Source organism: Schistocerca cancellata, chromosome 9 (genome assembly GCF_023864275.1).
Source record: "Schistocerca cancellata isolate TAMUIC-IGC-003103 chromosome 9, iqSchCanc2.1, whole genome shotgun sequence".
In the NCBI taxonomy this organism is placed as follows: domain Eukaryota; kingdom Metazoa; phylum Arthropoda; class Insecta; order Orthoptera; family Acrididae; genus Schistocerca; species Schistocerca cancellata.
In genome coordinates, this window is record NC_064634.1 from 379,001,953 (window position 1) to 379,018,694 (window position 16,742).

Genomic DNA, 16,742 nt, shown 5'->3' on the forward strand with positions numbered 1-16,742 from the left:
CCGTATTTATACGGATACCCTTCCTTTTTCACGTGCTTCGTCTGGTTTGAACCGATTGCTTATTTTGCTTTGATCTGATAAGTGCCGTTTTCTATGTTATAGGTGTTTACGTCAGTCACTCTAAGATGAAAATGCATTACTATACTGTGTCATGCATTGTTTGTCGCATTCTGATAGTGCGTGTTTACGGCCTGTCGCTGCTCGCGGCATGGCTTGCTTTTGTGCGCGCTACCGCTGCCTACAATTAAAAAAAGAGAGGAATCATCTCATTAGCGAAACAATGGCAAGAGACTGCTATTTGTTGTTACTTACACTGCTGCTTTCTTTGATAATGATCAACAAGAACCAAATAATAGACTGCGTATGATAGAACATGTTTTGAACGAGAGTTTGGCGAAAATTTTTCTCTGTTTGAAAATCTTTGCGGTCGCTTCTTTAGTACATCAAATTCTGCACAGAAATTAGTCAGATTTAAAAATCTAGTCAGTAGCTGTGCTTCATTTCTGACTATATCACTATTAGACATAAGAGTAATACGAATATAAACATGACACGATACGTATATTCTTCCGCGTTTGCTGTTGTCTCACTATAGTTTCGTACTTTATTAGGCAGACAGGATTTAAATGAGATAGAAGCAAACACGAAAGAATACATGGCAAAATGTTTATATTCGTATTATTCTTATGGTGAAGAGAATACTGCATGTGATTCACATTTCATCAGGTTCCTATTAGCAACCGTCTCTTCTCACAGGTAGGAAAAAATTCAGAACGTAGAGTTGGCCATATTGACAAAAATCCCAGTCTTGCCAGTCGGATTTTCGTAGTACATTGAAATTCTACTACATTCGAAGATGAACAATACGGAATTTGTATTTACTTCGTTGGATGATGTATGAAAATGCAGTGGTCGAAACTCGGGCGGAGAAAAATGCTCGTCTTCCAATTTTTTTTAATTTTATTTACTGACGCAGAGGTTTTGGCGCCAGTATTTATCTTTGTGACTACAAAGGATGCCCGTGTAGCGCTACATATATTCGACGGCAGAAGTTAGTTGTGGCGGCACCTACCAACATTTTTCAGAACTTCCGCTCGCTTTGCACTCAATTCTAAGCCGCAGGCGGTTTTTTGGCTTACAAAAACCGGAAAAAAAAGTGCGGCTTAGATTCGAGTAAATACGATAGGCTATGCTTTGGGACTAAATTTCACCTCCCCACTCCTCTATCAGCGTGACGACAAACCTAAAACATCTCTCTCTCTCTCTCTCTCTCTCTCTCTCTCTCTCTCTCTCTCTCTCTCAACACACACACACACACACACACACACACACACACACACACACACACACACACACACCTCCAAAAGTTTAACGAATCATCAGATTCTGCTTTTGCTAATTGACCTTTTCCTAGTCCTGTTATCTTCTGTGTGTGTAGAATTAAAAAAAAGAAAGAAAGAAGATTCAGGTATTTACCATCGAGATAGGTGATGTAAAAGTGGACTGGTTTACTTACAAGAGATCTACTTTATTATTCAAGTAGTAATACAAGACTAGAAAAGCTGTACACATTAAATGCAAGTTATTTAATGGAGGGTTTCGCAATTCAGTTAATATATTTTATATCAAAAATTAACAAATGGAAGTTTCTCTTCAATATGGGTAAAAATAAATGACACACAGGAAATGACCCTTGCTTATGCTTCAAAAGAGAATGCAAGGGTCACTCCCTACAGATTTAAAAAAATAATAAATAAAGTATTGACGACTATTTGTGTATGTGAGTTCAATATTAAATTTACAGGCAGCAATGAAGTATGAATTGAGCTATGAGCTGCACTATAATATCACTTTTGTTACACACTAATACACATTTTTTTTTTTTTTTTTTTTTTTTTTGCAAAAAAGCTTCACATGACAGCTGTGTGTACCATTTTACTTCCACAAAACATAAAAAGGGTTCTTTCTCACACAAATAATTGGTCAAAAAGTTTACAAACATGCACAAAATAAATGTTACACATGCGTGTGCACACGCGCACACACTCAGTGAATTAATAGACACTAATCACAGACGAACAACACAATAGTGCCCTATGATAGGTAAAAATAATACAAGTCTGTTTCTTCCAAAACTGGTAACAGAGCACAAAACACTAATGTGAACTATGTTACCATAACATTTGAACATTTTACTTTCTTTGATACAGTATGGACTTCCTTCAGTACAGTATGGCTTTTATGTACAAATAATATACACATAGTTGAGTGCATCACATTTAAGCTTTTTATTTAATAATGCTTAAATGTAATGCACATATTCATTAATTTTCAATTATTCTGATGAAGCTCCCCAAGTCAAGTAGTCAGGGCGTGTTGCCGCCTTGTATTCTTCAACTAGATCCTGTACAGTTTGCCGAGACAGATCTAACTCTTCCAGTGAGTCCTGGAACATTGGTTCCTTGCGAAATTGCTCCAAGAACGCTTCACGCTTGCGAAGTTTGTCATATTGCTGCAGGGCTCGTTCAAATAGCTAAAAGAATGGAACATTATTAATTCACAAATAGGTCAGACACAAGTAAAATCCAAATTATCTTTATGAATATATAATGTTAAATTCATGACGGAAAAAGATATTTGATTTTCTTTTTACAAATAGAAAGACAAAACCATCCATGTACCGCATGCAGAAATAAGAAGATCCTAAGCATACCCATCAGATGTACAAACAAGGAATAAATTAATGAAAGGGGAAATAGGCAACAATGCCAAAAACATTCACAAGTCACTGAAAATAGCAGATATGGAATTGATTCCCTCATCATCTGCTGTCCTGGATTCAAGCTCAAAAGATGATGGAATGTTCTATCCACTGAAAAAACTTCATAAATTACAGAAAAGAAATTACTTCAAACTCTGCATTCATCAGGAAATCTGCCATCTGTCAAACAAATGTTAATGTTTTTCTTTTGCACTCTATAAGTATGTAAATTAACAGTACATGGAAGTGCCACGTTACCTATGGGGGCAAAAGTGTGAATTCTGACACAGGACATGAAAAATTTCATATTGCAGATTTCAGAGTACTTGATGGCTCAACACAAAAGTTTTGTCTCAAGTGCAGATAGTGTTGAGGATCAGTGGACAAAGTTCAGCACCATCGTACAATATGCATTAGATGAGTATGTGCCAAGCAAGATCGTAAGATGCAAAAGAGCCCCCGTGGTACAACAACCGAGTTAGAAAACTGCTGCGGAAGCAAAGGGAACTTCACAGCAAACAAACATAGTCAAAGCCCTGCAGACAAACAAAAATTACGTAACGCAAAATGTAATGTGAGGAGGGCTATGCGAAAGGCGTTCAATGAATTCGAAAGTAAAGTTCTATGTACTGACTTGGCAGAAAATTCTAAGAAATTTTGGTCTTATGTCAAAGCGATAGGTGGATCAAAACAAAATATCCAGACAAAACGGTAGATATAGAAATAGATGACAGAGGGATAGGGAAACAATTAAAATCACGCAAAAGAGGAAAGGCCGCTGGACCTGATGGAATACCAGTTCGATTTTACACAGAATACGCGAAGGAACTTGCCCCCCTTCTTGTAGCGGTGTACCGTAGGTCTCTAGAAGAGTGTAGCGTTCCAAAGGATTGGAAAAGGACACAGGTTATCCCTGATTTCAAGAAGGGACGTCGAACAGATGTGCAGAACTATAGACCTATATCTTTAACGTCGATCAGGTGTAGAATTTTGGAACATGTATTACGTTCGAGTATAATGACTTTTTCTGGACACTAGAAATCAACTCTGTAGGAATCAACATGGGTTTCAAAAAAGACGATCGTGTGAAACCCAGCTCGCACTATTCGTCCACGAGACCCAGAAGGCCAGAGACACGGGTTCCCAAGTAGATGCCGTGTTTCTTGACTTCTGCAAGACATTCGATACAGTCCCCCCCAGTCGTCTAATGAACAAAGTAAGAGCATATCGACTACCAGACCAATTGTGTGATTGGATTGAAGAGTTCCTAGATAACAGAACGCAGCATGTCATTCTCAATGGAGAGAAGATTTCCGAAGTGAGAGCGATGTCAGGTGTGCCGCAGGGGAGTGTCATAGGACCGTTGCTATTCACAATATACATAAATGACCTTGTGGATAACATCGTAAGTTCACAGAGGCTTTTTGCGCATGATGCTATGGTATATCGAGAAGTTGTAACAATGGAAAATTGTACTGAAATGCAGGAGGATCTGCAACGAATTGACACATGGTGCAGGGAATGGCAATTGAATCTCAATGTAGACAAGTGTAATGTGCTGCGAATAGATAGAAAGAAAGATCCTTTATCATTTAGCTACAATATAGTAGGTCAGCAACTGGAAGCAGTTAATTCCATAAATTATCTGGGAGTAGGCATTAGGAATGATTTAAAATGGAATGATCATATAATGTTGATCATCAGTAAAGCAGATGTCACACAAATTCATTGGAAGAGTCCTAAGGAAATGCAATCTGAAAACAAAGGAAGTAGATTACAGTACACTTGTTCGCCAACTGCTTGAATATTGCTCATCAGTGTGGGATCCGTACCAGATAGGGTTGATAGAGAAGATCCAACGGAGAGCAACACACTTCGTTACAGGATTATTTGGTAATCGCGAAAGCGTTACAGAGATAATAGATAAACTCCAGTGGACGACTTTGCATGAGAGATGCTTAGTAGCTCGGTATGGGATTTTGATGAAGTTTCGAGAACATACCTTCACTGAGGAGTCAAGCAGTATATTGCTCCCTCCTACGTATATCTCGCGAAGAGACCATGAGGATAAAATCAGAGAGATTAGAGCCCACACAAAGGCATACCGACAATCTTTCTTTCCATGAACAATACGAGACTGGAATAGATGGGAGAACCGATAGAGGTACTCAAAATACCCTCCGCCACACACTGGCAGGTGGCTTGCGGAGTATGGATGTAGATGTAGATATCAAAATAAGAAACTTTGTACCTACAACGAGGGCAACTACAAAAATATGATAGCCTGTTGGAGGGCTATTTTTTTTAAAATGAACAAGTCACCTCCAGACACTAATGCCTGACTGCAGCTGTATCTGGGATGAGCAACAATCTTTGCTGGAGTGAGGGATGGGGCAGTGGAGAGATAGCAAGGGGTGGGGAGGGAATATTCATGTGCTGCCTGCGGGAAAATGCAGGGGGAGGGGTGGGGGCCTAGGGTAAAGGTAAGAGGAGAGAAGCAGAGAAGAGGATAAGACTGTGCTGATGCACTGGCAGGATTGAAGACATTTATTTGTAGGGCTCGAGTGGAAGCATGGTAAAGCAGTAGTTGAAGTTGAGCTCGTCATGTTAGGCGGTATGCTCAGCAATTGGGTGGTTGAGTTGTTTCTTGGTCACATTTTGGCAGTGGCCATTCATGCAGACAGCCAGCTTGTTAGTGGTCATGCCCATGTAGAATGCAGCACAGTAGTTGCGGACCAGCTGACAGATCACATGGCTGTGTTGACAGGTGGACCTACCTGTGACAGGAGTGTAGTAGGTGGTAGTGGTGGTGATGAGAGGATGAATAGGACAGATGTTGCATCCAGTTCTGTCGCAGGGATATGAACCATGGGGCAAGGGATTGGGAGCATGGATGGAAGAGGGACAGCGAAGGACTTGCAGAGGTTGGGTGGGGAATGGAATCTTATTGTGAGAGGGGTGGAAAATGTATTTCTCATTTCAGGGCACAAAAAGTAGTCCAAAACCTGGCAGAAAATTCAATTGCTCCACTCCTGTTGTGGACTGTACCAAAGCACAGTGGGGTTCCTTGGATGGTAGATGACTGGGAAGACAAGGCACCGGAGAAATGTTTCTGGATGTAGTGAGAAAGGTACTTTCTGTCTGTGAAATCCTCAGAAAGAACCATGGAATATCTGGAGAGAAACTGCTCATCACTATGGATGTCACAGCCACAGGTGTCTGGGCTGTGTGAAAGGGACTTCTTGGTGTGAAAAGGGTGGCAACTGTCCATGTGGAGGTATTGATGTAGCTACCTTTGTGGTGGAGGTCAACATTGAGGAAGGTTGCCTGTTGGGTTGAGTAGGACCCAAGTGAATGGAGGAGAAGCTGTTGAGGTTCTGGAGGAATGTGGATGGAATGTCCTCACTTTCAGTCCAGATCATGAAAATGACATCACTGAATATGAATGAGGTAAGAGGTTTGGGAATCTGGGTAATTAGGTGAGGCTGGCAAAAATGGTGTGATTCAGGTACCCACTGTGTGCTATGGATTCGTTTGTAGGTGATGTCTTCAAAGGAGAAATCATTGTGGGCTAGGATACAGTCAGTCAGTCAGTCAGTTATTGGGAAAGGTAGAGTTCAATGGCAGTAAGGCCATGGACATTGGGAAGTTAGTGCAAAGAGATGAGGCATCAACAGTGACGATCAGCGTGGTAAGGGAACAACAACTGTGGAGAGTCCGTAGAGAAAATGGTTAGTGTCTTTTACGAGGGTTGCTTTTTAAGTAAGGGCCGTTTCCATTTTTAAAAAAAGATACAAATACTTCTGTAAAAAAACTTATTTTCTGATTCTACACACTTTTACCCATTTTTCTACATAGTTGCCTTGTTTATTTAAGCACTTGTCATACCGTACAACTAAGTTTTTAATTCCCTCTTCAAAGAATTCGGCCGCCTGCTCCGACAACCAAGAGTTCACCGCTGCTTTCACTTCATCGTCGTCATTGAAGCGCTGCCCGCAAAGATGGTGTTACAGGTACCGGAAAAGGTGAAAATCGCTAGGAGCAAGGTTGGGGCTGTATGGTGCATGGTCCAAAACTTCCCAGCCAAAAGAATCAATCAAATCCCGAGTCTTTTGAGAGGTGTGAGGCCTAGCGTTATCGTGCAGGAGCAAAACTCCTTTTGTCAGCATGCCACGCCTTTTGTTTTGAATTGCTCTGCGGAGCTTCTTCGGAGTTGCACAGTAGGCATCTGAGTTGATTGTCGTTCCTTGTGGCATGAAGTCCACTAGCAAAACACTGCGCCAGTCCCAGAACACAGCTGCCATAATCTTGTGCTTTGACAGTGTCTGTTTAGCTTTGACCTTGAGGGGTGAGGGTGTGTCGCCATTCCATTGATTGTCGCTTGCTTTCAGGAGGGATATGGGATACCCATGTTTCATCTCCAGTGACAATTGACTCAACATGTCATCCCCTTCTTCCTCGTAACGAATCATAAAGTCCAATGAAGTGGCAAAACTCTTCCCTTTGTGGTCCTCTGTGAGGAGTCTGGGTACCCACAGAGAACACAGTTTCTTAAAGTTTAGGTTTTCAGACACAATTTTGTACAAAACCGATCTTTAAACTTGTGGAAATTCCAAAGAAAGAGTGGAAATTGTGAATCTTCTGTCCTCACGAATCTTTGTTTTGACTGCAGCCACCAAATCATCAGTGATCACAGAGGGCCGGCCTGAGCATTCTTCGTCATGGGCGTTCTGACGGCCATTTTTAAACTCTCTAACCATTGACGCACTTTACCTTCACTCATTGCATTCAAGCCATAAACTTCTGTTAACTGACAATGAATTTCTGCAGCTGATAGGCTTCTCGCGGTCAAAAAACGTATCACTGACCGTATCTCACACGCGGCGGGCGATTCAATAATCATAAACATTATAAAGTAGCACAGCGATGTGTACACGTCAGCTACAGAGCTGCAACTTGCATCAGTGTGAACAGGAAGGATGCCAGCAAGTGGCGCGGTGGCTTGTTGTGGCGTCTGCGCGAACTACAGGACTATACGCGCGAACGGCCCTTACTTAGAAAACAACCCTCGTATATCTGAGAGTACATTTTGGGTAATAGGCTGAAGTAGTTGATACATAAGGGCAGAGATTCATTCCGTGAGGCAGCAACCGGACTTGATAGGGTGTCCAGTATGGTTGTGTTAATGTAGTTTAGAAAGCATCTATAATGTAGGAGTGTAGTAAGTGGTGGGGTGAAGAGGGACATAAATTCGGGTGAGAGGTTCTACTATGGGCCTAGAGATTTGAGAAGGGACTGGCAGTCCTGCTGCATTTGTGGTATGGGCTCATTGGCAGATCTTTTAGGTGGATGCATCTGACAGATGTAGAGTTCTCTGCCAGGCAATCCTATGGTTTATAACCAGTGGTGGAACCTTTGCTTCCACCTATGCTAATCTGTGTCCTTTAACTGCCTTTCAGCTTCCTTGCTTCAACTTCAGACCAACACATGCCTTCGATCCCACCAGTGCACCTGCACAATTCCCATACTACTACTACTACCACCCTCATACTTTTGCCCTCTCCTGTCCTCCAAATACAGCCTCCTGACGTAGCAATTAGCAGCCCACTATTGAGACCCCACCCATCCCTGCACACTCCCACAGGCAGCACTGGAACCTTCCCCACTCTTACCTTCTCCTCCTCATCCTATACCTCTCCTGTACCCCCCACAACACACCCCAGCAAAGAGCATGATTCACCTCAGATGCAGGCATACCTGGGTATTAGTGCCTGGAGATAACAATAGCCGTGTGTGTGTGTGTGTGTGTGTGTGTGTGTGTGTGTTGCTGACACAGGCCTTAATGGCCGAATGCTATAATTGTGTGAATCTTCTTGTTGTGGCTATCACGACTCAGCATCTCCGCTATATAGTGATTAGCAACTTTCTTTCTCTAATGTTGTTACATTCCATCCTGGATTTTCTAATGTTTGATTTTTACATAAAAATGTATTTGAAAATAAGGGAAAAGAGAAAACCACTTCCCATTCTTACTCTTGAAAGCATCAGATATATGAAATCATCCTGTTAAGCATTTTTGGGGGAAAGACAAGATGTAGACACACATATCCAATTATTTACATCTACACCTGTTCTCTGTACACAACTGTGAAGTGCATGGCAGAGAGTATGTCTCACTGTACCAGTTATTAGGTTTTCGTCCTGTGCCATTCACAAATTGAACATGGGAAGAATGATTGAATGCCTCTGTGCATGCAGTAATTAATCTTATCCTCATGATACCTATGTGAGCAATAGGCAGATGGTTGTAGTACATTCCTAGTCATCATCTAAAGCTAGTTTTTGGAACTTTGTTAATAGATAAGACTTTCTCAGGATAGATGTAAACTATCCCCAAAAGTCTTCCAGTTGAGTTCCTTCAGTATCTCTGTGACATTCTCCCACCGATCAAACAAACCTGTGATAGTTTGTGCTGCCCTTTTCTGTATATGTTCTCTATCCCCTGTTAGTCCTATTTAGTACAGATCCGACATACTTGAGGAATATTCTAGAACTTGTTGCACAAGTGATTTGTATGCAATCTCCTTTAGACTAATTGCACACACCCCAAAATCTAGCAACTGCTTTATCCATGACTGAGCCTATGTGATAAATCCATTTCTTATCTCTACAGAGTGTTACACCCAGGTATTTAAAACTACGTATTTTTATGAAGAGCACAGTTTCACAATTCTGAACATTTAAAGCAAGTTGCCAATGTTTGCACCATTTTGAAATCTTATCAAGGTCTGACAATATTTATGCTGCTGCTTTCACACAGTACTTCATTACAGATAACTGCATTGTCTGAAAGAAGTCTTGAGGTTACTATCAATATTGTCTGTGAGTTCATTAATATACAACATGAACACTGAGAGTCCCAAAAATCTTCCCTGGGGCGCGCACCTGAACTTACTTCTACACCTGACGACGACTCTCCATCCAAGATAACATGCTGCAACCTCCGTACCAAAAGGTTCTCTACCTAGTTACAAATTTTACTTCATAGGCCCATATGATTGTACTTTTGACAAACATAGGTGTGGTACCGAGTCAGAAATCAAGAAATACTCTTGCTGTGGCGTGCACAGCCACACAAATGCAATGGTCGGCTACCGTGGCAGAGTTAAGTGGTGCCTCCAACTTAGTACCAGCACGTTCTGCCAGCTGGCGCTAGAGGCGTTCCCGCCAAACATTCAATCAGCCGCGAACTACGCACACGCACGAGCCTTTTTTCTGGCACGGATGGTCACACCATGATATTACCATCCGCCAATCAGGGATTGCCAACGACCGCCACTCATCACTCTGGAATCAGCGGAGGAAGACTGGAGCCGTCGTGTTAAATAGCCGGAAGAGAGGAAAGCAGATGTCTTTCGACCCGCCGCGGACTGCCACCCAGAAGAGACTTCAACACAGCCGGAATGTCCAGGTGCCACGTCTTCGCTATGCCGGCCAACAACCCCGCACTCTGCACCCGTCTGCATCCTCGGCATCCGCCAGAAAGCATCAAGAGAAAACCCGACAAAGGAACGTAAATTCAGTTCAGTTGCCAACATTTCAATTCAATAAGGTGTCATAATTCTTTGGCTTGTTATAAAATTTTGGCAGAAGAAGCTTTTTGTTTTTGAAGGAAGTTCATCTTTTTGTAAAATTAAGCGGTGGCCTTGCTCCACCTAATAAAAATTATTTTATTCGCAAATGTGTGTTAATCCGTGGATATAACCCACTCCATCTACCTGACTGCCATGATCCAATGCTGTGAGAAAAGTGTGAGTTCAGTTTGACACGATCAATATTTTCGCAGTCCATGCTGGTTGGGATTTAGGTGGTCATTCTGTTCAAGATACCTCATTATGTTTGAGCTCAGTATATGTTCCAAGATTTTACAACAAATTGATGTCATGGATAATAGTTCACTTCTACTATCCTTTTTGTAGATAGATGTGAGTTACGCTGTTTTCCAAGAACTGGACATGGGTTTTTGTTTGAGGGGTCTACGGTACATTATAGTCAGAGGGGGGGCTAATTCAGTTAGTATAGAAATTGACAGGAATTCCATCAGGCCCTGAAGCTTTGTTCAGTTTTAACTATTTCAGCTATTTCTCAACACCACTGACACTAACACTCATTTCATTCATCTTTTCACTGGTACACAGATTAAATTATGACAATTCTCATGGGTGGCCCTTTGTAAAGGACTTCAGCATTTCCGCTTTTGCTTTGCTATCCTCAATTTCAGTACCTGTCTCATTCACTAGGGACTGGACCCTAACTAGGTGCGAATAACAGTCTTTATATATGACCACAAGTTCTATGGGTTTTGTGAAACATCACTTGACAATTTTCTGTTACAGAAGTCACTGAATGCATCACACATTGTTCTCTTGACAGCCCAATGCGTTGCATTCAGTATCTTTCTATCTATAGCCATACACTTCATTTTACACCTATTATGCAGTAATCTTTTTCTTTACAGTGACTGTATACCATGGAGGTTTCTCTCCCATTATGAACTGTTCTACTGTGTACATGGTCAACTATTCTTTTAAACATGATATTGGTGAAAATCTGGTGTAAGAAAGTACATAAATAGAAAGTGACAAAATAATTTTTTCAGATTTTTTAGATCAAAACTATAGTCAGGGGGCCATTTTGAAATGTCTATCATTTTCTCCATCTGACGTCAGTACGAAAGGTAGGTTGAAAGTTTTTAACTACCGTAACTCCCTTATTTATAAATCAATTTTATTCAATTTGGTGTCATTAGAAAGATAAAAGGACCAACTATATCACTAAACTATAAATATGCTGCAACTGTACATATAGATATGTGCAAATCTATAATTAGTCATTTAAAAAAAAAACTTCACCATTTTAAATTTTGTCTCCAAGAATTCCTATTGTCATACATTTCAACATAAAAAAGAAGAAATCAGAAGGGAGGGTGTTCTGTTTAATCATTTAAAACACAAAGAATATAAATAATAATATACACGTTTCACTTTGTGACTCTTACCTAGTGGTCACAAATGATGATCAGTTCTCATAAAGCACATTCATAAAATTCTAAAAAGCATTCATTCTTTCAAACAAGTTTTCAATGGACAATATTATGTCTGATTCAAAAGTATATAAACTACCAGTACTTGTGCTTGCACTTGGAGCAGGCAAAGTAACTAAAATGTTTTTATAAGGTATCCAGCAAACATCAGTGTGAAGTGGCCATGAATAACTTGAGGAAGGGCCACTTGGACTCATGAACTTGACTTTTGCATCTCTGTGTTCTTCACTAACCTCTAGAATTTTTTCAGATGATGAAACACACTTTATCAGCAACTTGTTTTCGTTCAGTGGTTTGAAAAAATGATTCTCTCATCCCAGGAAGTGTAAAAAGTCTCATATCGTTTTTGTAACAAGTTTGTGATCTTTGTTATCTCCTCTGTTGCAACATAAAAGTTTCTATTCCTGGAACATGAGTTTTGGCAAATGTAAGCAGAGTTTTTGGACTTAAAACGTGACTGTCATATGGATGCTGTAAACTTGCTCTTGTTGCTAAACGTTTAATAGTACCACCAACTCCATCACATGCATTTTTGCCACGACAAAGCCAAAAAAATTCCATTCTGCAGTTGCTCCATGATCTTGCTTGTGATAGCACAAATTTAAAAAGTTCTCAAAGTTTTATATTGTGCAAACTGTCATCACTGAAATACATAACATGCTAGATGTGTGGTAATTGTTCCAGTATATGAGAGCAGTTTTCTGGAAAACATAGAATGTGTTTGTATCATGCTGCAAACAGTCACTTACACAACACAATGACATTGACTTAATGCACTGATCTGTTTTAAAGTACACCACAAAAGGATGAAGGGTGACTTTAATGTTCTGCCAGTGAATTCCTTGTGCAGCATCCTGAAGCAAACAGGTATAGTTCTCTGCAAAATCCACTATAACGACGCATGTAGTATCGGGGAGGGTTTCTTTGCTTGATCTGAAGTGGTGACTGAGATTTTGATATATAATGATGTGTTAAGTTTTGAAGTTTGTGCATGAGATACTCAACAAATTCATCGGTCGTCTTCATTAATGTCTACAGTGTAGGTCGATCAGTTTGCATCCATTGTCTGAATACAACATTTTCACAATCTTGTAGGGACTCCAGCTCCATTAAAAAACTGCGCAGTTCATATTCGTCAGGACACCAAGAATAGCGAAGCAGCATGCACTCCTTGTTTTCCAGATTGCACACAAGTTTCTGTAGAAATTCAGTGTACGGTTCTTTCACATATGTAGCATGCATTAACAGTTTTACGTTTTGGTGATACATGTATACACATACGTTACGCATTCCACGACTGTTTACAGTAACACACGCTTTTGGCCTAAGTTCACAAAATTTAGTAAAACCAATTTTATCTTCAGGGAACTTTTCTCTGAAAGCTAAGTATACATCTTTCAGATTATGTAAAATTAGTCTTTGTCTTATACACTCTTTTGCCATTTTCTGAAGGGACAGACAGTCTTTTTTTATTAGCAGAAATGAGACATATATCATCTTCACAGTAACAATTCTGGACAAGTTTTTCCACATCCTTACCTATTCTGTTTCCCACTTTATTACTCCCTTTTGACAAAATACCATCTTCTTTTAGCAATACCCTCAATTTCTTTACCATGTATTCGGTAGTGTTAAAAAACATTTGGATTTTCCTGTACTCCATGAAGCTGGTGCTAAGGTAAGTATTTGTAGCTTCTCTTTAACAGAACTTCTGCCGAATTCCTCGTTAATTTTTTGCATAAAAATATTTCAGTCTGCACATTCAGCACTGCCAATTTCTTCAGACACATTTTTCACTGGAACATGCAGTACATCTGATGCTGTTTGCTGGAATTTTAAAGCTAAGCAACGAGACTTGGATCGAATGTATTCTGGACACCTGTCTTGTGCTCTCTTGGTAACCTTAAATGGTGAAATTTCAAGTAATTCACAACTTCCATTAACTTTTTGAAGAGCTGTGGAGGGATCTGGTGAATATTCTTGATCTTCAACTTCACAATCATCCATCCCTGTAAGGTTATCCCCCATAGGAGACAAATGTCCTTACGGCATGTTATGCACAGCTTGGTACCTAGGATAAGTCCATGGGTATTATATTTCCTTGTCATGTTTAAAGAAATAGGTTTCAAAGATTTCTTAGCAGTCTTTTTACCATGCTTCTTAAAAGGGTCACAGCAAATTTTTTGTCTGTCTTCAAATGTTCCCAAATAGTGCCTTTTGTAAGAAGAACAAACTCGCTCAATATTTTCACAGGTGATATTCGATAATTCAATATCAGCTTGATTCAGGCTTGACATACTTATTAAATCAAGCTCTTCACTGCTACTACTTTTCTTCTGATACACAACTGCTGACACAAATCCTAAAGAACATTTGTTTTCCATTGTGATTTTTAATCAACTGTATATGTTGCAGAAAAGAACTGGATGGTTTGGAACTTTTTCTTGTTCTCCAATTAGTCAAGAATATACTATGAAGAATCTATAAGGGGAAATGAGAAAGAGTTAATGACCACTTTATTAAGTGATCTCCAATATTCACATTATGGAACAACTTTGTATTACAGTCGAACCCCTGAATATGTAAAACCCTTCAATATGATATTCTAAAACCCCTCAACTTGATAGTGTGACGTATTTTATGACAGTCAATCAGTTGCTACTACAGCAGAGTAGTAAGATTCATAATACATAAAACCTCCGATTGTGGAATTGAATTACGTTTATTATAATTTGTTTTATTTATTTTATTTGAATTATCGTATATAAGTAATAAATTTTACATAAATAAAGAAAATATTTTTTGTTTAAATTCTGTGAAAATATGTAAAACACTTATAACCTTAAAAATGTAGTATTGAATGTCTTAACGGCCTTTAAAATGAAATACCTAAAACTTAACTTTCAACTGTCAATAACAAAATCAATGACAAAAATAATTAATAATTATTTATTTATTACTTGGTTATATATTGTTAAAACTGAATGGATTAATGATTGGTTTGAAGGTAATATATATTTCAAGTATATAAATTACATTTAATAAATATATTTAAAAAGAAAGATGATGAGACTTACCCAACAAAAGCGCTGGCAGGTCGATAGACACACAAATAAACACAAACATACACACAAAACTCTAGCTTTCGCAACCAACGGTTGCCTCGTCAGGGCAACCGTTGGTTGCGAAAGCTAGAGTTTTGTGTGTATGTTTGTGTTTATTTGTGTGTCTATCGACCTGCCAGCGCTTTTGTTGGGTAAGTCTCATCATCTTTCTTTTTAAATATATTTTTCCCACGTGGAATGTTTCCCTCTATTATATACATTTAATAAATAAATTAATATAAAATCTCGATTTTTAAATTTATAATTAAATTGATGATATCATATAGTGAATAAATAATAATTTAAAGAGTAATAACTAATTATAAAAACCCTTCAAAATGGACATTTACGTCGTTATTAAAAATTTTACTGGCACATTTATGTGATGTATCTTAAAGTGTAACACGCGGAAAAGAGATCAACATTATATGTGGAAGCTTAGCTTCTCTTGCAGCTCTTCAGTTGTTAGAGGCCATATTACGATCTTCAGTTGTTAGATGGCGTATTACGCTCTTCAGTTGTAGGCAACTGCTGTCCACCAGTGTAGTAGTGCATTGTCTCTGTTTAGTAACACAGGGTGTTTACAACCCGGGACAACCGGGAGATCCGGGAAAAACCCGGGAATTTTTTCATCCGGGAGAAAACCGGGAAAAACCCGGAAATTCTTTTGGAATTCCAGGAATTTTTTATTGTTTTAGTTTTCAGTTAAACTTTTGGGATTTTGACTGGTAAGAACCAATACTCTAACAAAGGATAGTACTGTATTCCGCTTAGATTAGATTAGATTAGAATTCTGCAGAATAATACTGCAGGAACAAAAAATGAATGAGAGGAGAAAAAAAGAAAAAAACTTAAGTAGCAAAGGAAATGCGCTGTATACAACAAAACACAGTGATCATACAAGCCTCTGCGAACAGTAAAGTTTGTCAAAGTGTTTAGGAAGACTATGCAATGCTTCTTAACAAAAAAATTGCCTCCGATGAGCGTGACGTGACAGATGTTTACATTAGATTCGTTTTAATGCAAGATCTTTCAATGTTTCACACATACAAACATACGGCCTTCCTGCGTCATTGTAGCTGTGCAAGTGCAGTGACACCTGTTATCTGGCGCTCTCTGGCAACTGCTGAACCGATCCTATTTCTAACAGGTCACAGGAAAATATTGCGAATGGTGGTTTGAAAAGCGTTACTTCGAAAGTTAATTTCCTTTTATGCAAGATAAACTATGTGCAACAATGTACGACGAATTTCTTAAATCACAGAGCGTTCGACTCTCATTTAAAAATCAACTCTTTGGGGACGACCATCTAGAAGAATTTCTATCCCAGAAGATCAGACATTTACGTCGTTATTAAAAATTTTACTGGCACATTTATGTGATGTATCTTAAAGTGTAACACGCGGAAAAGAGATCAACATTATATGTGGAAGCTTAGCTTCTCTTGCAGCTTATTAATCTCCGAGATCAGTATTATATGTGAAAGCTTTGCTTTTCTTGTAGCAACAATATTTATATTAATTTAAACCATTAACTTTCCTTATTTGTGTGTTCGCGCTACTTAAGTGATGTTGCTATTGACTGACTACATCATGTGTCCTATGCTGTCATCAGCTGGCAAGATCACATGACGTGATCTGTGACTGGCTTACGAAAGCGCGTCGCAATCTCGATTTCAATGCTTCGGAAAGTAACATGCGGTGTTTGGTGGAATTCGAATTTATACTTTCGTAACACGAAAATATGCAGCATACATGTTGCTGCACATCAAAGA

At 39.3% G+C, this 16,742-nt stretch overlaps 2 protein-coding genes across 2 annotated transcripts in view; one reads left to right on the forward strand and one right to left on the reverse strand.

The window, feature by feature from the left end:
• LOC126100538 (uncharacterized) overlaps nucleotides 1-16,742 on the forward strand; it is a 102,505-nt gene that overhangs the window by 76,396 nt on the left and 9,367 nt on the right. The gene's annotated exons all lie outside the window — the stretch shown is intronic.
• LOC126100537 (tubulin gamma-1 chain) overlaps nucleotides 1,508-16,742 on the reverse strand; it is a 132,500-nt gene continuing 117,265 nt past the window's right edge. The window contains exon 10 of the mRNA XM_049911155.1: nucleotides 1,508-2,533. Within this exon, the coding sequence (XP_049767112.1) occupies nucleotides 2,336-2,533 (198 nt within the window). The 3' untranslated portion in view covers nucleotides 1,508-2,335. The remainder of the gene's footprint in view (nucleotides 2,534-16,742) is intronic.